This window comes from Melitaea cinxia, chromosome 10 (assembly GCF_905220565.1).
Source record: "Melitaea cinxia chromosome 10, ilMelCinx1.1, whole genome shotgun sequence".
NCBI classification, from domain to species: domain Eukaryota; kingdom Metazoa; phylum Arthropoda; class Insecta; order Lepidoptera; family Nymphalidae; genus Melitaea; species Melitaea cinxia.
In genome coordinates this window covers 17,031,261-17,057,727 of record NC_059403.1, presented here as the reverse complement: position 1 = coordinate 17,057,727, position 26,467 = coordinate 17,031,261, and the positions used below count along the sequence as shown (strand labels likewise).

Genomic DNA, 26,467 nt, shown 5'->3' with positions numbered 1-26,467 from the left:
TTAACTTGATAAGACTTTTGACAATTTTAAATAAGCGCAAAGCATGACAGCATCTGCTTAAAAATAATTGAAAGTTGAAACTTGAAAATAAACGGTTATGAACTTGTTATTAGTATACGATTAACAGTAATTTCATGTTTTCTCAAAAAATGAACTTTTCAAGCTTTTCTTCAAGTCCTTCAGTGGTTACCGAGGCGCAAACAGTTAGTTGCGTTAAAACATTTGTAAGTATACGTACAGGAAAAGTGGCTGAGGTTATGTTTGACCGCTTCTAAACACTATGTTTCTTTTAGGTTTTACCGGATAAATGTTTTGACAAACGTATAGGTTGTGCTTGGAGACGTGGAAATCAATTTGGTATATATCCTCGAAGCCAAAATGTAAACAAAACGACATCAGATACAGCGGCCAAATCTAACGATAAAATTTTAAACATTCGTCAAAATATTGTACTTTTTACGCCAATTTTACGTAAATTAGTCAACGAAGCAAACGGAACTTTTTTATCACTACAAAAGCTTGTCGAAATTTCGAAAAGTTCAGACAACCAGGTCGAGTTTTTAAAGCTTTCCCGCCAATATCGTTCCATCATCCGAGTATGCATAGAAAGCCTGCAAGAAGCTGCGGAAAAGGAGACAGACGGTCTAGAGAAGAATACACTTCTTTCGTACATAACAATATTTTATTCTATCGAATGCATTTGGCATCTATGCGAAATATTGTATATCGACATAATTCCTGGAGAAGTAGTATTGCCGTTCTTGTTAGAATGGGTGCGTTTTCATTTCCCATGTCACGAGCAGACTGCTGCTCAGCTACTTGAAGCATGTGAACGAGGGTCTGAAGACCATCCGGAGTATTGGGACACCGTTATCGGTATGGTGGTGCAAGGACGTATTGACGTGGTACGATCATTACTTAAACTACATTCCAATGCTGATAGTAACGAGTTCAAACTTGTTGACAACTCTTTAAGGAGTATGCCTGTTTACAATGTAAGTATCTGAATGTTGTTTAGATAAATAAAATAATGTAATATGAAAATCTTATTAATTAATTATGTTTAAATATCCTTTTGAATAAATTCTGAGAGAATGACACAGTAACTTGATAAATAAAGCATACAATATACTGAGGTATAATATCGACACCAACAATTTATACTAAGCTAACTCATAAAAGTGAACGTTACAATAGAGGCTTATAAAGGGGAAAACGTGATACCTTTTACATTAATTAAGAAACTTGAAATTTGGTATCTTTAATAGTTAATTTATTCATTGCAAATTTTAGAATTTTTAATTACATATAAAAACACACTTTATCAAGTTTGCATTAAAAAAAAACCAACTCATTCGAATTCGAAAATTTGAGTTGGCATAGTATAAATTGTTGGTGTCGATATATACAGCAGGAAATTTCCTGCCCAAAATCTGGAGCAGCCCGACTGGGGAAGTACTTTGAACTTACAGAAGATCACAGCTAAATAATACTGTTTTCAAGCAATGTTGTGCTCCTGTGGTAAGTAAGGTGACTAGAGCTCCTGGGGGGAGTAGGAGATAGGGTCAGCAACGCTTTGCGATGCTTCTGGTGTTACAGGTGTCTATAAGCTATGGTAATCACTTGCCATCAGGTGAGCCTTAGACTTGTTCGCCAATCTAGTTATATTAAAATGTAAAAATAATATGCTTCAGCCTGTAATATCCCACTGCTAGGCATAGGCTTCTTTTCCAGTGTAGGAGAAGGATCATTCACCACGCTATTCCAATGTAAGAGGGGGTTGCTATATTTTTTACTGTTGTAACCACAAAGCATAACAAACAACAATTACAATTACACACAATGACAAATTAATATGCTTTAGTGTAATATTGGACTTCTTAACTCAAGCTTTGTTAAAAACAATAATATTTATTTAATCCCAATAATCTTGATTTTAGGTATATGGAGGCATATCAACGGGGGAGTTCACAATATCATGGAAGCATTGGCAAGCAGAGTGTCGTTCAAAACTGAGCAGTGGACTATTGGCACAGAACGACCAGCTTGAACTTATCATGAGGGTAAGTGTAATTTTTTTTATAAACGTTATTTTTTTTTAACTTTTGGCTTAATTTATATTTGGGATGCAATTTTCATAATATCCCGAATTTATCCTATACTTTAAAGATTTTTTTTTAACAAATAATTGTTTAACCGTTGGGAACAGTTAACTATAAATGAATAACGGATATAATATATAACTATAACGAATTGTTCCGTCAAATTATCATGACACCATTCTATAATTAATATATAATGATGCTGGTAGCAAAATTATCACAAATGTTGCACAATAATTTTAGTTGATTTGTTACGATATTTTCTATATTTGATGCTGAAATTTTCATTCTTAGATAGATTTTTAAATAATATTTAGTGCAAACGCCGTATCCACGGATTAAAAACTCGTCAAAATCTAATATGCAATATTATTAGTAAACTTTTTAGTATATAATTTTTAAAGCAAACAGGGGAATAGCTTTTTTTACTGAAATTACTGTTTTACACATTGACAGTTAAAAGGAGTTTTACAATTCCATACATACTAAATTCTTGTGGCATTAGTGCATAAAAATTGAATCATAAATTTTGTGTACAAAGAGGTCTTAAATTAATGCAATATTCTCAATTAGGAACTTTATCTTGGGACCTCTTTGTAAATATCACTAATATCTACGCGAGCAAAACCGCGGGTGACAGCTAGTTTTGAATAGCAAACTTTTAATAATTATCAATGTAGTTGGTGTGAAAATTAGTAAAAAAGATCTTCACTCGTGAGTTACGAGCAACTTAGAAAATCTTTATTTACCTAATATACATTTTCGTATTTTAGGAAAAAAATTCAAATAATGAACCTTACAGAAATCAAGATTAGTATAATGAGCTGTAAAAAAAAAAAAAAAAAACGTGAGGTTTTACGTTAAGTGTGCAACTTTTTAACCGACTTCCAAAAAAGGAGGAGGTTCTCAATTCGACTGTATTTTTTTTTTATGTATGTTACATCAGAACTTTTGACCGGGTAGACCGATTTCGACAAATTTTGTTTTAATCGAAAGGTGGCGTGTGCCGATTGGTCCCATTTAAATTTATTTGAGATCTAACAACTACTTTTCGAATTATATCTAATAATGCGTTTTTACTTGACGCTTTTTTCGTCGACCTACGTTGTATTATACCACATAACTTTCTACTGGGTGTACCGATTTTGATAATTCTTTTTTTGTTGGAAAGGGGATATCCCTAGTTTGATACCATGATAAGGAAACCAGGATCTGATGATATGATCCCAGAGAAATCGAGAGAAACTCTTGAAAATCCGCAATAACTTTTTACTGGGTGTATCGATTTTGATAATTTTTACTTTAATCGAAAGCTGATGTTTATCATGTGGTCACATATAAATTTTATCGAGATCTGATAACTACTTTTTGATTAATCTTTGATAACGCGTATTTACTTGACATTATTTTCGTCACCTTACGTTGTATTATACCTCATAACTTTTTACTGGGTGCACCGATTTTGACGTTTCTTATATAAATTAAAAGCTACTATTCGTCACGTGGTCCCATTCAAATTTAATTGAGATTTGATTAGTAATTTGTGAGTTATATCTAATATTGCGTATTTACTTGACGGTTTTTTCGTCACCCTACGTTGTATTATACGTTATATCTTTTTACTGGGTGCACTGATTTTGATCTTTTTTGTATAAATCAAAAGCTAATACTTGTCATGTCGTCCGTTTTAAATATGATTGAGATATAATGAGCAATTTTTGAGTAATCTTTGATGACACGTATTTACATGACGATGTTAAGACGACTGTGGTCATGTTCAATACTTTGCCACAACGCCATCTATCAAAATGTAATGAAATTACTTCGTTCACTATCGATCAAATTACAATATTCCACTAGAGTAGAGAGTAGCAGTTTATTCGTTATAAATATATTTGAGCTTTTAATTTTTGAGTTATCGTTAATACTGGGTATTTACTTGGCTATTTTACGTCGACCAACGTTATATTAACCTCATTACTATTTTACTGGGTGGACCGATATCGATGATTCTTTTTTTAATCGATAGGTGGTGCTTGTCATGTGGTCCCATTTAAATATAATTGAGATTTGACTCGAACTTTTTGAGCTATATCTGATATGCGTATTTACTTGAATATTTTTGGAGTTTTCTCCTTAAGAATCGATTTTCATTTAAGGCCCCGGAATGAAAAAATTGAACAGTAAAATCTACTGAACGAATGACCTTGTTAGAGATGGCGTTCAGACGTTTTCTAATAACGCAATTAGGTTCCGATAGATGGCGTTATTGCATTCATTTATTTACAATTTGATATAGTAATAATATATTTCTTAGACTAGTAAGCCTTTTTGTGCCTATTTATTTAGACAGTTGATCTGAAGGGGTAAACTCCAGTCGTGCATCGGAGCTGTGTGAAAACGTGAACATTACATATTTTTAATAAAGAAGACATAAACCGTAATTCAATATAAATCCGCTTCAACTAAAAAACCCGCCGTAATAAGCGATGTCAGCGCTTCGCGCGAATCGACGACGGGCCTTTTATGAAATTTCTGCCTACAATCGCTAACAAAATGTTAGAAATAACAGTAGAACATTATATAATTCTACAATTTTATAATGTCGCGTTATATGGAATACGAACAAAGTATTACTATTTTTTCGTCGATCTACGTTGTATTACTCTTCGATGTAATTGAAGTCGGTTTTTTTTTCGTTTGCGAGCAAACACAATTTATTATGCCTTTAAAAAAAGTTGTAGTAGATAAGATTATGAACACGTCTTAGAAGTAGATAAGTATTTTTGCGGCGAGACTTCGTAGCAGAGTGGCGCAGTGGAAGCGTGCTGGGCCCATAACCCAGAGGTCCGTGGATCGAAACCACGCTCTGCTATGAATATTTTTTTTTATTATATTATTTTTTTTTTAACGATATATTTAACTAATTTTAAGTAATTTAAAGGTTAGTAGATGGTGTAAAATATCTGACTAATAATTTTTTTTTGTGATTTCTGAGGTCATTTTTAAATTTTTATTTTAAGAATGTGTTTCATGTTGACAGGAAAAAAATTAAAAAGTTTGGGAAAAGAAATTTATTTGAGTATTTATTTACTTTCAATCGTATCGTTTTTTTTTTTTTTTTATTCAATGAAGATATCGTTATTTATAATTTTTTTTTTTTTGATGCGGACTTTGTCCACTTTGAACCAAAAGTCAATTCTATCTTTAATTATAAGATCTGCGTTTCGCGGTAATTTCAAATTACGTGGAAATATTGGATAAAAAGAAGCTATTCTCGTATTTATATATAAAATCAAAATTTCCATTATTCAAGAAGGCTGCAAAAGCACTTTTGAATCGTCATTTTAGAAATTAAAATATAATCAGTTTCAATTAATTAATTATTATTGTTAAAAGTAAAGCTATCACTGACCACTGATTCGGAATATAGATTCTGCAGAGAAGACTTATCAGGAAACTCTGTAGTTGCTCTTTAATATCTAATATATTTAGTATGTAAAATGTTGTAATTAACAATTTCCAGTTAATGACGGGTGATTACTCGGCGTTCGAATCGATCAGAGCGAAGTACAGCTCGTGGTACGACATCCTAGGCGGCTGGGTTCTGTTCACGGCGCCCTGGGCCAGGCGGCGGGAGCTGGGCGCGGCGGGGGCGGCGTGCGCGGGACTCGGTGGGGCGGGGGGGTCGCGGCTGGACCTCACCGTGCGCGCCTTGTTGGAGGGGGACCTGCACCAGGTAAGAAGAAGGGGTGGGAACACACACACACAGTGGGAATTACCCTTCAGCCTGTAATATCCCACTGCTGGGTATAGACCTCTTTCTCCATGTAGGAAAAATATCGGATCTGAATCCACCACGCTGCTCCACTGCGGTTTGGCGGATATATACCATACTATGAGTAACGATCTGTTACGCGGCACCTCCCGGTAGTCTTTTTAGAATAAACACACAACTTGTTCAAATATTGATAAAGTTTGTTTAATAGTCCAAACACTTACAGTAACTGTCCCTAGAAACACCTCACTTTCCTTTTCTGGGTAAAAAATATATATAGTGACGCGCTGGATGGTAAACGGCAACTAACTCGACCGTATGGAAAATGGAATATTTAAAAGTAGTTAAATTAGCGGCGTCAGCACTAACCGCGAATTAAACCTAGGCATAACAGATCGCTATCAGGTATTTCGGAGAGTGTGCTCTAGAACTATACAATTTGGTTCCATTATCACCTTTCTACCACCGAACTGCAAGGCATCGTATGAATCTGCACCGCTATGTGGTTGAAATCCCACGATCTCGCACTAAACGGTTTGCTTCTTCGTTCCTAATACGCACCGCAAAAATTTGGAATGCCCTTCCGGCTTCCATTTTTCCAAAAAACTATAACTTGGGTATCTTTAAATCGAGAGTGAATAGGCATCTTCTAGGCAAGCGCGCACCACAAAGCGCAAGTTCTAATCTAAATATTTAAAAAAAAAAGTATACATGATAACAACCGGGACCGTCGGCTCTCTGAGGCACGGTGATGAGATCCACAAGGTCTAGCAACCAGACCAGAAATAATATTTGTATAGACACAAATATCCATTCCGAGCGGAAATCGAACCAGCGACCATCAGCGATTAGGCGCCGCCGACACGGAACACACACCATTACACCAGAGCGGTCGTCGACACGGTGGGAACTATCGGCGGTAGATTTGTACCAGATGAGACGGGGACGAAAGTATCGTCATCTTGATGCCTGGGGACAGCGACCACAGTGGGAGTACCAGGTTAGATAGGGAAATAGACTCTCTGATGATATCGATGACTGGGTGTGGTAGTTGTTTTCATTTCGATGGGGATCTGGAATAGATGAGATTTTGATGGCTGGGGATAACAGACTGTCTAATCTTGATGAAAAAGGACAGCATATGTTGATTCAACGCCACAGTTAGAGTTCTGTCAGTTAGAGATTTGTGCCAGGGAATATCTTACAATGTCTGTACTCTTAAATATAGAATTTTTAAAATATCTAAATACATGTAATAAGTGATAAGACACCTGTATGTGTATGTTAAAATATATATTTGTTATTGATGATTTATAATGAATATTTTCTATTGTTAAAAAGGTTATCCACGAAATTCAGCAAATATCAGACAACGGTTGGTTTGCATCACATTTAACAGACATACTTTACCACTCCGGGAAGTTGCAGATCCTGGAGCATCAGACTGAGTGAGTTTCTTGACTTGTTCCTTTTTCATATCTTAGAAACATAACATATTCAATATTAAGATATAACAAATGAAATAAAATATTAATAAAGAACATATAGCTGACTTGAAACATCGTCGCTATACTAAGTCTGCAATCTGTGAACACAGTCTAGACACAGCTAGCCATTATATTAGATTCGATAAACCACAGATCCTCGCAAAAGAACACCGATTCCAACCAAGGATGATCCGTGAGGCTATTGAAATTAAAAAACATCCAAATTTCAATAGAGAAGATGGCTGGCAATTACCACCTGCTTGGGACCCCATTATTAATATAATTAAATCAAAAACCAAGCATAATTTACCACAGATTAAAGACTCAATTAGCACATTCTGCGTAGATAGGACTAAATAAATATTGATGTATGTCGGGTAGTTTCGAATAACTTTGTAACGTTAGGACGTCTGACACCTCAGTCCTCCCGTGACCATGGTTGCTGTAAAGTATCCGAAACGTCGGGAATCAAAAGTTAATAATAAACCGCGATAAAATCCGAAAAAAGTGTTTTATTAAATATTAATAAATTAATTAATTCAAACAAATAAATGCTTCCCGGGCAATGGGCCCAAGTTGGTAGTAAACGACGTAGGACATAAGGGAATGTCCAGCTCAAAATCTGAAGCAGCCCGACTGGGGTAGTACCTCGACCGTACAGAAGATCACAGCTAAATAATACTGCTTTCAAGCAGCGTTGTGTTCCTGTGGTGAGTAAGGTGACCAGAGCTCCAGAGTGCTTCCTGACTAAGTTGTATATAAAAAAAAGTTGGATTTTCACCTGTGTGTGAATTGAATGAAATAGGATTAAGAGTAAATTAATTATCTTTTTATATTTAACTAGACTGTCTCTGTTCTACTTGTTATATGGTTTATTGTAGTGTATATGAAGATATATTGTATGAATCATCCAAATGTTCCATCCGACTGGAGGCTTTTATATGTCAGATTCAAATTTATTTACAAATGTATTAATTTCAGTGTCACAAGTCATCTCCGTGACAGCCTCATCCTAGAATACGGCTCATTGTTAATGGAGCACAAATCGCTTTGGTCTGTCGGTCTTTCATACCTGGCTTCCTGTCCCCCTGAAGGATTAAAAAGGGCAGAGCTGCTACTGGAACGATTACCAATAGATACGGAGGCAAAAGCTATGAGAGTGGTTGCTCAAGCTAAGAAATATGGATTAGTTGATGTTGGTGAGTGAAATTTTATTATAATATTTGTCGTATTTGTGTGTGTAATTACTTCTTATAACCAAGAACTTGTTTTTTTTTAATTTTCACATCAATTTTGAGGTTACGTGAAAAAAGTGTGAATACAAAAGTTGTAGATCATTTTACTACATACAACTTTGTCATTGAACTTTTTTCCATAGGACTTGTATTTTAGCTGGAAATCGAGATAAACCTTTTTTACCCTTAAATCCTCCTCCTACCACTTCCCGACCTCAGATTGCTCATAATTTATTTTTCCTTTCAGCATTCTATAATTTATTTTTTGGTTTCAAAAGTTAGCACTGGTCTATCATGTATGTGTTATCTTATAACTTTTTACTGTGTACCGATTTAGTGATTATTTTTCTTTTCCTATTCTCAATTCTTTTCTCGGTTACAAGCAAACAGTTATAATAAACCAGGCATTATAAATAAAATAAAAAAAAAATAAAAAAGCCTTTTATTTCTTCCAGAAAATAATAGTTTGCAAGTTAAATTGGTTTGTTAGTATCGTTTTTTTTTTTTTTTTTTTTTTTTTTTTTTTTTTTTTTTTTTTTTTTTTTTTTTTTTTTTTTTAATTTATCTATCTAATATTTTTTTTGTTATTTATTTACTTTAAATATATAATGGTTAGTAATTACAGCTTAATATAAGAAATATTTAGATACATTATTATAATAGATGTTTTATGTAACTGTTAATTTGTTTAGTAAAATTATTCTGCAAGAACCCCTCTGCAGGTAAAGGCCTCCTCCAAATTTAACCAGTTTTCTCTGGATTGTGCTGTTTGTGTCCAGTTTGGACCGGCTATGCGTTTGATTTCGTCCTCCCATCTGGTGTAAGGTCTCCCTTTCTTTCTTTTGCCCACTGGCCCCTTCCATTCTGTCACCTTTTTTGTCCACCTTTGATCTTGCAGGCGTGCTATGTGTCCGGCCCACTTCCATTTTAATGCAAGAGCTTGTGCTAAACCATCTGTTGCTTTTGTGATGTTGCGTATTTTTGTATGCCTTATTTTATTTATTCTTTTTATGTTTAGCATACTCCGCTCCATTCCTCGTTGGCATGTTATAATTTTATTTTTAACATTCTTGTTAAACTTCCATGTCTGACAAGCATAGGTCAGGCATGGTAGAAGGCATGAATTCATAACCTTTGTCTTTAGTTTGATTGGCATGTTGCTCTTAAATATTTCTTTTAGGCTCCAGTACTTATTCCATGTTAGCTGGGCTCTGCGCTCAATCTCTTGATAGTGATTTAGCCTGTCGAAGCTTATTTGTTTGCCTAGGTAGATGTATTTATCAGTGTATTGGAGCATCTCGTTGTCGACGTATATTTGTACCTGGGTGTTGTTGGTCATTACCATAGTTTTTGAGAGGTTCATCTCTAGCCCGGCGAGCTTGCTAGCTTTGTTTAGTGATTCTACCATGTACTGCAGTTCTTTTCCATTCTCTGATATCAGTACCAAGTCGTCGGCAAAACGTAGGTGGTTCAAATACTTATTTTTTACTTTTATTCCGCATTCGTTCCAGTCCAGCTTGCTTATTATCGACTCTAACGTGGCTATAAATAATATAGGTGAAAGCGGGTCCCCTTGTCTTACGCCTCTCTTTATAGGGAACCAGGGACCTGCGGTTTCTAGTTTAACTCTACTTTTGCTGTTCCTGTAAATGCTTTTGATTACTCGTAAGTATTCGTTTTCCACATTCTGTGCTGTTAAAGTTTCCCAGATATAGTTGTGTGAAACTGAATCGAATGCTTTTTTGTAATCGACATATGCCAAGTACAGTGATCTATTACTCTCTTGATATTTCTCAATGAGAAGTTCGAGTGTGTGAATATGGTCGATGGTAGAGAATCCTTTTCTGAATCCTGCCTGTTCAACAGGTTGTCTTGTTTCTAATGTAGAGCTAATTTTTTTGGTCAAGATTGAAGAAAAAAGCTTATATGTACTCGGTAGCAGACTTATAGGTCTGTAGTTCCCAATGTCTTTAGGGTCGCCTTTTTTGTATACCAGAATTATGTTAGATTCAGACCATTGGGTGGGTGTCTCTCCAGATTCGAGGATAGCGTTGAATAAATTTGTAAAGGGTGTAGCTAGTATTGGGGCAGATATCTTTAGAGTCTCGTTTGTTAAGTTGTCCGAGCCCGGGCTTTTGTCTAATTTCAGTTTGTTGAATGCCTCGATGACGTCATTTTCTTCAATTTGGGGTATTTTTAGTATGTTATCATTGCTGCTGTTATTTTGGTTTTCGTGGTCTGTGTCCTCTGGCTCTTTTCTGTTGTAAAGATCCCTGTAAAAATCTGTCGCTATACTTATAATGTCGCCGCGGTTGTTTTTAGTTAAATCACCTCGTTTTAGCTCTTCGATCCAAGTTTTATTTGGTTTCAGCTCTTTGTATGCCTTTTTTGTGCTACCAGTTTGTCTTAGGTGTTTTTCAATAGTTTTATATCTGTAGTTGTCGTAGTCTTTTTTTATGTATTTGTTGACAAGCTTGTAAAGCGCCGAGATTTCATTTCTAGTTGCTCTGGTTTTATTCGAACTTTTTTGCAGGTATTGTCTTCTTTTAAAAAGTTTTAATGTACGCTCTGAAATTATTTTGTGGCCTTTCTTTGGGTTTTGTGCTACTCTGGCGTTTTGCAAGCTTAAGGTGATGATTCTGATTAAGTTATCGTAATACTTCTGAACTGGGATAATAGTCTCAGCGAACATTTTATCTTTCGATATGTAGGAGTTTAGATATTCTTTGAACTTGGTGATATCTTCTTTGCTTGTTAGTGTATTATGTTGACAGTTAGTAAACTTTGTTCTGCTTTTTTTGAAATGTGTGTCATATGATATTGTAGCTCTTATTGGCCTATGATCAGAAGGGTAGTTTATGTTTAGTACTTCTATGTTTTTAAACAGACGAGGTCGATTTGAGAGAACAAAGTCGATTTCATTTTTGTTGGCTCCATCCGGTGATCGCCAGGTCCATTTATTTTTTGCTTTTTTTTTGAAGAAAGTGTTCAAAATAGATAGTTTGTTTTCCCTGGCATATTCGATTAGTCTTTGTCCTCTCTCATTTCTGATTCCATATCCGTGTGCTTTCATAATCAAATGCTCCTCGTTTTTTGGTATCCCAATTTTAGCATTTAGGTCCCCCATCAGTATGAAGTCTTTGTGTGCTAGTTCTATTGCCCTACTTACTGTCGCATAAAAGCTATCGATTTCGTCATCACTTGCTTGTGCAGTAGGGGCGTATACTTGGATGATGGATAAGCTGGTATACTCGAATTTCAGGTTCAATATAGCTACTCTTTCAGAAAGACCGAGGTATCCTTCTATATTGTTTTTAAGGTGGTATTTTACTATAAAACCTACGCCATGTCTTCCAGGTGTGTGTCCTGTATAGCAGAAAATAAAGTTTTCATGCTCTTCAATTTTGTTTCCTAGGCACCTTGTTTCAGCTAATCCTAATATGTCATATTTAATTTCTTTGAGAGCTTCGTTTAGCTCTAACAAACGTTCATATGATGAAAGTGTTTTAACGTTATACGTCAGAATGTATAGCGTTTTTTGTAAGGTTTTTTCATTTTTCGGAGGGTTGTTTGGAGGGTTATGGTCGTGATCTTCCACGGTGACCAGCCGGCTTGGAAGATGAGTTTGGTGTTCTGATGATGTTTGTTGTATGTTGACGTTGCGAGAGGGGGGCGGCGATTGCTATATATTAACGATATTATTTTGCTGCAGATCTGATGAGTTGTTTGTGTTTCTGTTAATTAGGTAATTCAGCATGCCCGGTTTTGAAGTACCTTCTGATAGGCTTGAAGTTCTTCTTATTAGTGTTTGTGATTTATTTTTCTTGTAAGTCTGTGTAATTGTTTCGGCTCCTTTTATGGTTTGGTTGTCAGGTGAAGTTGAAAGCATTCTTTTGTTATTTACAGCTGTTTTGTTTCTTTTACTTATGACTAGCTTGTCGTATTTTATTTTTACAAGGTTTCCCTTTTCCCTTTCGATTCTTGCCTGTTCTTGTAGCTCTTTCCTCTTCTCTAGTATATTTTGTGGGAAATCTTCCGTCATGTAGTAGCTGGTATTTTTTAGTGCCTTTCTATTTTTAAACAAGTTAATTTTTGTGCCGAGTGTACAACAAGTCACAATTATTGGTCGAGGTCTTTCCCCTTTCTTCCCTATTCTCTTAACTTCTTGAATATCCCTGCGGTCCAGTTCTTGAGAGAAGTGTTCTTTAATGAAGTTCACTATAAGGCTCTCTAGGTTAGAATATGATGTTTCTGTTTCTTTTATTCCGAAAAAGACGATGTTGTTTTTTCTTGTCTGTTTTTCTAGAAAATATAATCGTTTTTCTTGGTTTTCACATTTTTCCCTTAGATGCTCGTATTTTTCATTGAACAGTTTAAACTTGTCTTCCAGTATACAGTTTATATTTTGTGTAACTTTTTCTGTCACTTTCTCTCCACTTTTTTCTATTGCGATTTTTTGTTCATCTAAGTCTCTTCGTATTTTTCGAAGCTCTTGCATAATTTCCTCCATTTCTTATACTTTCTAGATTATTTTTTAAAATGTGTAACAATGTTGAAGTGATTGTTCTGTTACTACTAACGCCCTCTTGTATTATTGTTCCGAACTGCTAAGATAGCTAGCTCTGACAGATCGATCGTAGATCGAAGATGGTTCGGACTTGTATTAGTAATACGGGTAACTTTCGACAGATGTCACCAGTGTCTTTGTGCAGTTCTTGCTCACTTGTTATAAATAAAAAGTAGGGTAAACTATTTATTCAAACAACTTATCACACAATTTTATTATTCAAAAGACAAATTGGCGGGATTATGAAAGCACAATTTACTTCAGGTTTAGTTGTTCTTTCACTTCAAATGTCCACAGTGTCGAGGATAAATGTCTATAAAATACGTAATACGACCAATTCACAGTTACGATGTTTTCACTGATTAAGTAGTTTTCACTCGATGGTAGATGTTTTCCACAATGTATGGTGTAAAGCACTTGTTTATTTCTTCACTTTTCCTTTTCCCACTAAGTCAATGCACTTGTTTTTTCTAACCAGGCATTACGATGTGTATAATCAATGTAACCTCTTGTAAACTCAATGTAAACTTTCTTTTATATTTGTTGTTTTTTTTTTGTGAATGAAATTTTTTTTGACGTTTGTAAAACGTGGAATTTCATTTCAATATATTCAGTTGAGTTGAGTTGAGTTATAATTTTACTTCTAATTTTATTTTACTTAATTTTACGCAACTATAATTAATTAACATTACTATTATAAGAAAAAATCAAAATGGTCATGTCTAACTGTTGTATAAAATAATCGATTCTATATTTTTTTTTTCATGACTGTAATAAAGATTGTAAATAATGAATGTTCAAAAAAAAAAAATGCATGAAATAAAAGGTTTTTTTATTTTATTTTTATTTATTTTATATTCAGTTGAGTTAAATATATAACGTGTAACGTGACTGCAGCGCAGAACGTGTCGGCAGCGATGGGCGCGCGGCGGCTGTGCGCGGGCGGGGCGGGCGGCGTGGGCGCGGCGCTGGCGTGGGGCGGGCGGGCGCGCTGCGGGCCGCTGTGCGCGCGCGCGGCGCACGCGGCGCTGCGGGCCTACTGCGGCGCGCGCCCGCTGCCCGCCGCCGACCTGCTGCTGTCGGCCGGCGCCGCGCTGCTGGTGGACGACACGCTGCTGCTGCTCGGTGAGTGTCTCTACTGACCGTACTGGGGCCCACTGCGGCGAGCGCTTGCTGCCCGGTGAGTGTCGAGCGTCTCGCTACTAATTGAAAGTCCATCAGGATACGGTCTGTAGGCTCCGTCTCTATGCTGGAGTTTTCCTTCCAATGTTTGACAGCCATCCTCCACTTATCCGGTGGTCTGTGTCGAAAACACCCGACTGCACGTTGTTCCCCTCACGCAGATGATGGGTGGGGATGTAGACCGTGAATATTTTTTTTAAATATAAAAAGTGTATTAAATCTAAAAATAAAAATATACTAAGATTTTATTTATCTTTCAGGTAAATACTGTGATTTCCATAGACTGTACAAGAATAGAGAATTCAGGAAGGCTGCAAAACTCCTCATTTCCTTGATAACTTCAAATATTGCGCCTGAATAGTAAGTACTGATATTTTCATTTTTTTCTGCTAGTGGATCCTCTGTTAACTATAATATCTTTTATACTATCATTTAAAAAATTTACATGTATAAGCCATACAGATATCTATTGGTCGGTAATTAAAGGTACGGCTCACGTGATGGTTAGCAATTACCGTAGCTTATAGACGTTTGTAACACCAGAAGCATTGCAAACGACTTGCCAACTCTACTCTACCCCCAACCCCCCCAGGAGCTCTGGTCACCTTACTCACCACAGGAACCCAACGCTGCTATAGAGTAAGTAGTATTATTTAGCTGTGATCTTCTCTGAAGTTCGACTTCCCCAGTCGGGCTGCTCTATATTTTGAGCAGGAAATTTCCTGCTGTGCCCTACCTCAGTTATCATAAAAAAGGACAGTCGAATTGAGAGTCCTCCTTTTTTTTAAGTCAATTTAAATATATTGTACCTATAATTTTTCTTCACCAGTTTCTGGCCGACGCTCCTCTTGGACACGCTACCTCTCCTAGAAACCGACGAACCAGTATTATCAGCAGATGACACATACGAGATAATGCTGTGTCTAGAATTGAGATCGGCTTGCCTTAGTACTGAAAAGGCAGATTTACTCCGTCTAGCTTTAGCGAGAAACTTAGCAAGGACAGCGCTTATTGATGTAGAAGATTAACATTTGATAATTTGGCGGTTCATATCTACATAATGAGGCAGTTTGTTGAGAGGCTGATCGAAGCCTTCGCCTGCCTTACATGCCTTCAACATCTTTAAGATCAATAGTGTTCCAAAAACATGAAGTCATAAAAAAAATTGACTAATAAGACTAAGTAAACATGTTATTGAGTTTGAAATATAAATAATTATCATATAACATACAGACCCCCCAGACTTGGGCATTAATCAAACCCACAACCCCCGGAGCAGAAAGCACTACAAATTGCGCCAACGGGGTAGTCTAAGTGGATGCTAAGACGCTAGAGGGCAAAGAAGTACTTGCTAAATAAATATATTGTTTTAAAATTAAATCAAAATTAAAATAAAAGATAGTTCGTTCTACTGAATTGAGTTTATGGTTGTCTAAATAGTTAATTTAATATGTTTGTGTTTGTTAAATTTTTTTTATTGCTAATGAAAGAAACGGCTGGGAAAGAATTTTCATTAGAATTTGGTATAGCGAATTTGTGATTGCAGCATGGTATACTCAGAATTTTGTAAAGGTGGAGCAAAAATGAATGTAAAACTCGATAAGTAGTCGAAAATTAAATATCTTTATTTAGTTTCGCTGTCTCACTACTTCAATAATAATTTCCGGAAGTTCTGGCTAAATCTACCTAAAATTTCCTTATTAACATGTAAAATATCAATTATTTTATCTTCGAATCAGGGTGGGGTAAATGCCCCACGTAGCCCCAACGTGCGTACGCCATAATAAATTACAGTTTTGTTTAATGGTGGGGTAAATGCCCCACGTTGCCCCAACGTGCGTACGCCATAATAAATTACAGTTTTGTTTAATGGTGGGGTAAATGCCCCACGTTGCCCCAACGTGCGTACACCATAATAAATTACAGTTTTGTTTAATGGTGGGGTAAATGCCCCACGTTGCCCCAACGTGCGTACGCCATAATAAATTGCAGTTATGTTTAATGTATCGAGGTTCCTTGAATGTATTGAAATATTGTATAAGTCTGACTGTGACTGTTGTAAATGTAAATGGGGATTTTTTTAAACTTTTACTTAAACAAAACTTACATTTGTATTAAATAAAATAAAAAAAAATTATAGTTATTTTTATTCAGAGGTACAGTTCTGTTTTGAGTTCAACATCTAAATATTTTTTTACAATATAACATAGGAAGCATTTCTGTTACGTTATATTTTTTTTTTTTAGTAACTCGTGGGCAGGATCACGTAACTTTTAATACAATTTTGGAGTAATGATTTAGTACTTTCTTTTTCAGTTTGTTAATAATTATCATAATTACTTAAAAAGTAAATGATTTGTTACTTTAAATATTCTTTTTTTTTTGTGTAAAAATAATTGTACATTTATGTCTTAATGATTTTGTAGTATTCATAATACACATTAGTGGCAGAACAAATTTGAGAATGTAACAAGGATAGGGATTAGGGATTGTAATTCGGTAAATTGTATCCGGTAATTTGGTTCTTTATTTGGGTTTTTACACTTCAATTACGATCTACTTACGTTGGAATGAAAAAACAAAAGTTACGTTAGTATGGTTTGATCAATCCAGTCTGGATCCGGATGGATTGTAAACGACACCGGATTGGAATCCCTAGTACCAATGTATTCTTGTAATATTAGAATATCAGAGACTTCTTTTATATTTAAAATTTCTAATATTATTTGATGTTATAATTATAATTTATTCAAAACTAAAAATAGAGGAGATAGTTTTCTAAATGAACATATCTACTTTTCCACAACCTCTCAATTTTTTTCATTTCATCTACGACAACATTTTAATTTTTGGGTAAGGCACACCGGGACATATTCTGCACAAAATCTAGAGCTGCCCAACTGTAGTACTTCAAAATTACCGATGATCACAAGAGCTGGATCGGTAATGAACTTGCAATTTTATTGCTGGCATCCATAGGCTTGTATACAATTATTATATGAATACTAGCTGACTCGGCAAACGTTGTTTTGCCGCTAAACGCTATTCAAAAATAGGGGTTAGTGGTAGAAGGGTGAAAATTTAAGGTTCTATGTATTTATCAACACCAAATCATAATAAAATAAAAAATAAATAATTTATCTAAAAATTATTTAAATAAAATGGGGGTAGACTACCCTTAATATTTACGGGGATGAAAAATAAATGTTGTTCGATTCTCACACCTACCCAATATGCACACAAAATTTCATGAGAATCGGTCAAGCCGTTTCGGAGGAGTTTAACTACAAACACTGCGATTCGAGAATTTTATATATTAGATTAAAAAGGATACTGATAAAATGTATTTTTTTTATACGTCTACGTCGGCAAACGATTACCATAGCCTCTATAAGTGTCAGTAACACCTGAAATACCACAAATATCGCAAGCGCGTTGTCGACTCTACGCCCGACTCTCCCTAGGAGATTTGGTCACCTTACCACCGTAACACAACACTGCTTGAAAGCAGTATTATTAAGCTGTGATCTTCTGTTATGTGGAGGTACTTCCCCAGTCAGGCTGCTCTAGATTTTGAGCAGGATATTTTCTGCTGTGCCGTATCCTACCCCCAGTAAAAGTATTTGAATAACAAAACGATGACCAAATTTGAAAACTATCTCCTGAACTGAGAAACTTGTATCCAAAAAACTGTGTTTTAAATACTATTTTTGCTTAGGTTTATATAATATTTCTAATTTATATACCCATAACGTTTTTCCCTTTGTCAGTGATGTGATCCTTATGAAAATTAAAAGTGTACATAATCTCACTGATTCTGTTGGTCTTTCAATCAATTTTTATATAAAACATTTACAATACCGGTTTTCCTTTTATTGCCCAATTCTTTGTGTAGTCAGAAGATAGAAAAAAAAAATGTTTGGAGACTAAGGATTCCCATAGTGAATAAAATTAGCCAATGACACTTTTGGCTTAATATACATTACAAAGGGCTGATAATGATTTGGTGCTAGCCATACATTTGATAGAATTTGTATGAAGTTTGAACTAAAGAAGAAGTCTAAACTCTAACCTAGAAAGAAAAATCCGACATAATTAAGATAAGAATAGCATCCACTATGAGGTAATGATTTTGAGCTATACAAGAAATGTCAATTTTAGGTATATGAAATAAGTATTATGAACCATGAAACAAAAATTAATTAATGAAAATATTTGAAATTATGATAACGACTAGAGGACCACCGAATGCTAGCCTACCACCATGTTTCACTATCTTTCAATCAGTGTTGCCGTTAGGACAATCTAGTTTGTGGCTACATCAAAGAAAAAAGTTGCCAGTTTTGTAAATAAATCACTTTCGAAATTCCGCTAGAAGTGGCTAAAGTGTGCGTTTTCCAATTACAGAACATAATGTGACTTAGTGGAGTACAATGCTAAATTATGTTGATGCTTAATTAGAACTTGAATTAGTTTTGAAATACACCTAAAAAACTACGACGACTTTACTTTACTTTGAATTACTGACTATAATATACTAGCTGTGCCCCGCGGTTTCACACGCTTTAATTGAAAAAAATAACCATAATGCGGACATTATTGGTGTTGCCTAAAATTAACTATGTATTTTAGTTTGGTAGTATTGGTACCGTATGATGGTATGTATTAGCCGGTAGACTTTTTATAGTAATAAAAATATGTATGTAGTAAAAATCTAAAAAGCAGCCAGAAGTAGCTAGATTTATTTTGGTGGCTAAAATGGATTGCTTTTTGGCTAAAACCGTTGAAAATCCGCTAGATCCTCAAAATGGCTAAAACGGCAACACTGCTTTCAATATAAAAGCATATTAATGGTTTGCAGTTAACTATCTTTTGTATATTGTTTTAACAAGTCTTTACATGGTAAGATTGTTTATGATTTTTTTTTCTAAAATTTGCAATGGTTTCTCTGGGTTAAGTAGGTGTAACTATAAAATGTCTACATGTCTTCCTATGGGGTTGAAAGTTTTATTGACTTTGTTATTTCAACCGTATGACCAATGTCTTTTGTGTCTTCTCAATATTAGATTAACTACTCTGTTATTGTTTATAATTACAATTGAAGTCATAATGCCAGCTTTAATTAACCATGAAAGCCATAATTTTCAGTAAATGGAATTCAATATGATTTTTGAAGTTTGCTATAAGTAATAAATTGTTTTTCTTCAGAATTGTAGATGAAAAGTTAATCAAATGAATGTTTTAGCATTTTTGTAATTTTATATAGTATCACAATATAAATGTTTTCACGTTTGAAAATGAAATAAAACACTTTATTTACATTTTTTTAGTTCTAAATAAAACAGGTAGGTCCGAAATATCCGTAACTTAAATAGTCTTACGCCTCTTTGCTGACTTACTTATACCTACATATATAGACTTATAAAAAACAGATTAAAAAACTTGCTAAATAAAAAAAAAAACTTAATTCACAGTATTTATTACAAAAATTGTAAATAAATTAAAATGTTTTGTATGATGTTAAAATTTGTGAAGTCTTAGAGTAAATTTAAAGCTTTTATTAAAAAGAAATTAATAGCTAAAGCTTATTTTTCAGTGCAGGATTACATTTTTTATGACGAAGATGTGCGAATTAAGTGATGCAAGAAATTACCAATTTTAACTTATAACAGTAATTTTAAAGAGAAACTGCAGTTTCTTGCTAATACTTTTCTTCAGAATCTACATTCCGAATCAGTGGTAGCTTTACTATTATTAACTTGTAGGATGATGATTCGAAGGTGCCTTTAGAAGCATATTCAACTAAAGTTATTTATGATTTTGATGTTAATAGAATTTTGCTTTCCTGCTTTCTTTGATGTTTCTGAATCTTATACAGAAAGTTTGACTAACAAAAGTTTGGTTAACAAGCTAGTGTCTATGGTATAAGTATAAAATAAACAGTAAGTTGTACGTTTTACATTGTTCGCTAAATTATTACAGTTTTACAGCAGCAGATACATACACAGTTTTAGAGACACTACATACTAGTGAGTATAACAATGGCACAAATTTTCTATGACACAGATTGAAAAAAATGTTTTTCTCATTTATTGAATAAAAAAAATCACATAATTTACCATTGTAGATATTACTTATTTATAATTATTATAACAATGCAAATTAGTTTTAATTCTTAAATGACTACTTAATTAACTTTTCTTATATTATTAAACTAATACAGCTAAAATCACAGCACATTATTTTAAAAAATCAAACAATAACAATCATACGTTAGTGTCCGTAGAAGTAGATTTATTTGTTGTTTTTATAAAACGAATCCATAGATTTCAACTCTTGCACTTCGTAATTTAATATTGTATCATAGCCTTTGTAATGAAATTTACCATAAAAAAGTTTGCTTTTTAACATGTAAGGAAACCAGATCCGGTCGTCGGGCCACATATCGTTGAAGGGTATTTCCTCGTAATTAAACCATTTCGGAGACATCTCCTCAGTTTCTGTCGGAACGCCTTCATATACCGATGCAGAAAAAACTCTCACATCCATCAGTAATGATTCTCCTTCAAATGTGAATTCTAGATGTCCTATATTCTTTAAATTATTTTTATTAACGTCTACACAGCATTCTTCACGTAATTCCCGAATTGCTGCATCAATAATTGTTTCATTTTGTTCCACTTTGCCGCCAAAACCGTTCCATTTGTTGAGACCGAAACCGCGTTTTTTTAACCCTAATAAAATGTGTGTTTCGTTATGAAGAAAGACAAGAGTGTATACTTTCCTTAAGTACATTTTGATAACGAGTTTATCATATAATTCTTTAATGATAAGCAATAACAAATTTACTTAGATTTGTTTTCCGTTTGCGATTTTGCGCTAAAATAAATGTCAAATTGTCAATTGTCAAAAGACAACTTTTTAAAGACCTGCCAGAAATGGTTTGGATACACGTACACCACGAAAGAAAAAAATATTATAATTGGTTATATATAGCTTTGTCATAATAAATCCTACTAATATTTATAAATGCGATATATAAGTTTATGAGAATGTTTGTATGTCTGTACGTATGTATGTACGTTTGTTACTCTTTCACGCAAAAGTACTGGACCGATTTTAATGAAACTTGGTATCTAGATATCAAGCAAGGAGCGAACTTTGTAGCTTTACCATAATGTTAAAGTTTAAATTTATTGTCATGTTCACATATTTATTTACATTTGAATACCAAAAAAATTTAAGAGTAATGCCAGCTTACTTTGCGACCTTTGATGTTATGTCGAAATAAAGTAAAAAAAAATTAAAAACAAGCTTCTATTTTAAATGCGCTAAGACGAATAAAATAAACTTTTCCTTTAAAAATTTTACTATCAACATAGATTTCCCTATGTAGGTAGATAAACAAGTAAATTACACATTATCATTCAGTACCTACATTGTCCCCAATAATAATATTGCAATAACGTAAGGTATTTAACCTGATTATAAATCTTTAGGCACTAAATAATTTGCAGATAAGCTAACCTAGGATGGGGAAGATCCTAGATGGCGAATGTTAGTGCGACCCTATTTCGCCCCACCCAGGCGGACGACTGCTCAAACTTGGTGGTTTTTTAGTCAATACGAGTCTTACATAACTCTCTGGCGCCCCCGCGCCATGATGTGCACCATGGGTATCCATGATGGATTTTCCCCACGTAAAAAAAATTGTTTTCTTGCAAACGAAAAAAAACCGACTTCAATTAGATCGACAAGTAATACAACGTAGATCGACGAAAAAATAGTCAAGTAACTACGCATTATCAAAGATTACTAAAAAAGTAATTATCAGATCTCGATAAAATTTAAATTTGACCACATGATAAACATCTGCTTTTGATTAAATTAAAAATTATCAAAGTCGGTACACCGAGTAAAAAGTTATGTGGGTTTTCGAGATTTTCCCTCGATTTCTCTGGGATCCCATCACCAAATCCTGGTTTCCTTATCATGGTACCAAACTAGGGATATCTCTTTTTCAACGAAAAAAGAATTATCAAAATCGGTACATCCAGTAAAAAGTTATGTGGTAGTGTAAAAGTTGTGTGTTACGTAGGTCGACGAAAAAAGCGTCAAGTAAAAACGCATTATTAGATATAACTCGAAAAGTAGTTGTAAAATCTCAAATAAAAATGGGACCAAATGACACACACCACCTTTTGATTAAAAAATTTTTTTTCGAAATCGGTCCACCCAATCAAAAGTTCTGAAGTCACATACATAAAAAAAATATAGTCGAATTGAGAACGTCCTCCTTTTTTGGAAGTCAGTTTAAAAAAAAGGATGGGAAAGACCCGTACGCTTGTTTGCAAATTGTAAACATCAAACTTCCGGCTTGTTGTTTAATTTAAGCTTAGTTGTTTAGTTAAGATGTTGTTTAGTGTCTACTTTTATTGTTTATTAATTTCTTATATTTAAGAATTGCTAAATCTACAAAACAAAAAAAAAAAACAAATAATAATGGCATTATTACCTCCTAGTGTTAATATTTATAGAGATAGCAATTTTAAGTTTTTATCAAAGCCAAAATTTAATAACACTTGCTGGTTTTTTAAAATATTGTTTACGTTAAATTTTGTGTATATTTGTTCGAGGTTTATCGAAAATCTCGCCCGATATAAAATTAGTTTAGCCGCAAAATCAGCTTACGTTAAATGTAGAAGTAAAATGACAGGGGACGAAGCGAAATTATTTAATAAGTGTCCGAATTTTATAAAATTATAACGACATATTTTTAAAATTCAGCTTGCAGATGTATGTATTGAAAAAATCTTGGTTTTTCCAAGATACAATTGTGTTTGCTCGCAAACGAAAAAAAAAACCGACTTCAATTACATCGACAAGTAATACAACGTAGGTACAAAAAATTGTCAAGAAACTACGCGTTTTCAAAAAAAATTTCTCGATCAAATATAAATGGAACAAGACATATATAAGCTTTCGATTAAAACAATGCTTCAGCCTGTTATATTCTACTGCTAGGCTTCTTTCTCATGCTGGAGAAGGGTCAGAGCTTAATCCACCACGCTTCTCCAATGCGGGTTGGCGGATATATTCCCTACTATGAGTAACGATCGCTATCAGGTGTACATGATTACAACCGGGACCGACGGCTTAACGTACTCTCTGAGGCACGGTGGGAAGACCCACAAGGACTGCATAAACACCCAGCTCACGGCAAAAATCTGTATGGCCAATACAAATGTTTGTCATGTGCGGGGATCGAACCCACAGCCGCCAACGCAACAGGGACAATCCATAGCTGTGACCGTTGAACCAACGGTCACAGCACTGGTTCTTCATTCTGTAATCTTATCGCGTATGGACACACTAATTAAAGCACACGAATAATAATCTTAAACACATTTTTATTACATCCTGTTTTTGAAGTTAAATAAAATATAGAAGGCCGTTAGTTAAACAGAGTGTTAACTTATTAATTCTATTTAACTAACGGTCGTCTGGCATCTCCTTCATCTGACGAAGAATTTGTAGAACGAGAAACTGTCCTATCCTCCTGCAGGCTTATTTGACTACCGATATCTGATTTCCTATATCTCTTTTTCTTATGAATTTCCTTTTCGAGTCTATCACAAATGCTTATCATGCTTCCACGTAATTTCAGCGGCACATCGTTTACTACGACATCACGTAACAAAGCATTTCGTACTTTTCGTCGGGTGCAAGGCTTTCGTGACAATTTTCTCGTCCGCTTAAATTTACTTCGAATCTTCTTCATTATATTTCCAATGTTGCCATTTAACCACTGTCTATGTACCCACACAGTTGTATTAACACAGCACACGAATGAAAATAATAACATACACACATACACGATATAAATAATAATAGAAAAAACTGCAGACTTACAATCATCTTCGTAATTTACATCTTCTTTGTTTCCATTTGAAAACAATTTCCCATACATAAGATCTTTTAAAAATAACAAGTTTTGAGATATTGTTGTGCAATTTGATTTCAAGCTTACTTTAACTAAATCTGGTTTGACAGTAGTAACAACAGTTCCAATTCCTGTACTCATGGAATAAATGTCTCGAAACGACAACGGTAGACTTAAATCTTTACAAACATTTATCTTAGGGTCGTAAATTAAATCTGGCAAATCTGTCTCCATATCTCCAAGGCAAACAGGTGCTTTAATACATCTTTTAACATTAAAATCATAAAATGGTCTTCGATCGAAATATTTCAAATTACAATTTGCCGGTGAACACTTGTCTATAGAGTTCTGATCTAAAGTTTCACATGCCATAGGTTTATTATTATCAACATAATCTTTGACAAGAGACAAAGACTCTTTTCGTATTTCAGTATCAAAAGGAATTTGAATCTTTAACAATTCCTGTTTGCCAGAAGAATTGATCACAAGTATTATTTCACAGTAACCCACTAAATCGTGTTGGTACAGAGCGGGTAAAACGTGTATCAACGTGTTTCTATCTTTAGGTTTTACAAAAGCAAATGTTTCACTGTAAACGTCGAGTGTATCACAATCTTCTTCTACTAAATCGGTAAGACAACATTTTTTAACCGTTGAATAAATTTTATAAATGTCTTTTCGATTTTCGTTTTCAACATCCACATAAAATTGTATTGCGATCGAATTTTTTATTAACGGTATTATTCCTTTATCTACAACAATTATTGATGTTAAAACCTTTGAAATGGTAATTTTAATTAATAAAATGCAAACGTATTTGAAATAAGTCATAGCATTCTCGGCTTATGACAGTTTCTGTCTGAATCCTCTGGCCAATTAAAACAAAACTCAAAAAGACACAGATAGCGAAAAGGTCTCTTCAAACTGTAATAATGTGTATAATTTAAATATACTTTGTAAGAGTAGTTATTTACATGAAATTTTAAATCGTTGTTTAAATTTGTCACAACATTAAAGCTCATTCACATCATTATCATCATCATGATTGACGATCATTGGCGCCGCTCGGAATAGAAATATAGATTTTTATAAAAAAAAATTCAAGAAATTCAGTAGTTGTAAGTTACGCTCTAAATCAGGGTTTCCCAAACTGTGAATTGCGACCCATTGCAACTGGTGGGTCGCGAACGATTATGAGTGGGCCCTGTTGACACTCATTGCGATTAAAAGTAACTCTAGTTGTAGTTGATGTCAAAACTGTAATGGCGACGTAGGAAAGAATTTCATCATTCACATTATTTGTTATTTGAAAAGTCCTTTATTGATATTGATAACGGTTAATTTTCTAGAGTCGGGTCCCGAGTTGGACACTTGTATTAGGTAGGTCACGTCGTAACCCAGACAACTTTGGGCACCTAAGTCTCAATTGTTCGATGTTGCCTCTTGACATAGAATAATTACGAGACGACGAAGACTAGACTTTTTTATTGTCTGTGATATAATTGTCTAAGGGCCTGGTTCATCCGTTGTGGATAACGTCATTTGTCGGATATGATGATACTCAAAAGATGAAACTTTTGGAGTTTACTCGGGTATGAAGAAAATTTCAGGAGTAAAATCTTCTGAACGAATGACCTCGTTACGTTTTTGTTAACGCCATATATCGGAATCCAATAGGGTTTCAATAGATGGCGTTACGACGTTTTTTTAATAAAATGGCATTATTTGATTCGTTTATTTACCATTTGATATGGTATGAATCTTTTTCTTAGACTAGTAAGCCTTTTTTGTGCCTATGTATCTACATAGGCACAAAAAAGGCTTACTACTATCTAGTCGATCTGAAGGAGTAAGCTCCTGTCGTGTGTCGGAGCTGACACACACACTTTTTTTGATTTATTATTATTTTTCCATCGAATTTCACTATATTAATGAGATGTTTATATTCGCAAAAATGAACCTAAAAGCTGTACTTTAAATTGACGCGAAACAGGTCCCAATGTCCCCATTCTACCTCCCGCTGTTACTGTTTAATCGTAACTTAATAACAGGATAAACTTTATTCAGAACTGGTGAAACAGGCTTTAACTTAAATTTTGTTTGTTTCTCACGTATTCACCATTTAACTTGTGGATAAATAAAGTGAAAAGTGAGACGGTATGCGAGGACGTCG

General features: G+C 34.4%; 2 protein-coding genes and 1 non-coding gene across 3 annotated transcripts; 2 read left to right on the top strand and 1 right to left on the bottom strand.

Moving 5' to 3' along the window:
* Positions 1-149: 149 nt before the first annotated feature.
* On the top strand, positions 150-16,475 carry LOC123657022 (nuclear pore complex protein Nup85). Its single transcript, XM_045592625.1, has 9 exons — positions 150-224; positions 294-995; positions 1,941-2,063; positions 5,629-5,841; positions 7,222-7,328; positions 8,349-8,566; positions 14,067-14,294; positions 14,612-14,711; positions 15,181-16,475. Exons 1-9 carry the CDS (start codon positions 150-152, stop codon positions 15,377-15,379), a joined length of 1,965 nt encoding a protein of 654 aa, XP_045448581.1. The 3' UTR covers positions 15,380-16,475.
* Trnam-cau lies at positions 4,906-4,977 on the top strand. Its single transcript has one exon. It is a non-coding gene; the product is annotated as a tRNA-Met (tRNA).
* A 4,170-nt stretch (positions 16,476-20,645) lies between the features above and the next one.
* LOC123657489 (oxidized purine nucleoside triphosphate hydrolase-like) lies at positions 20,646-21,146 on the bottom strand. Its single transcript, XM_045593032.1, has one exon. It carries the CDS (start codon positions 21,144-21,146, stop codon positions 20,646-20,648), a length of 501 nt encoding a protein of 166 aa, XP_045448988.1.
* Between the last annotated feature and the right edge of the window lie 5,321 nt (positions 21,147-26,467).

What these genes read in the sequence shown, in the direction of transcription:
- LOC123657022 (XM_045592625.1), top strand. Translation starts at nt 150, where the DNA reads ATGAACTTTTCAAGCTTTTCTTCAAGTCCTTCAGTGGTTACCGAGGCG. An exon ending in TTAGTTGCGTTAAAACATTT is followed by an intron (nt 225 to 293) that starts GTAAGTATACGT and finishes TGTTTCTTTTAG; the next exon opens with GTTTTACCGGATAAATGTTT. An exon ending in TCAAATATTGCGCCTGAATA is followed by an intron (nt 14,712 to 15,180) that starts GTAAGTACTGAT and finishes TTTCTTCACCAG; the next exon opens with TTTCTGGCCGACGCTCCTCT.
- LOC123657489 (XM_045593032.1), bottom strand. Translation starts at nt 21,146, where the DNA reads ATGTACTTAAGGAAAGTATACACTCTTGTCTTTCTTCATAACGAAACA.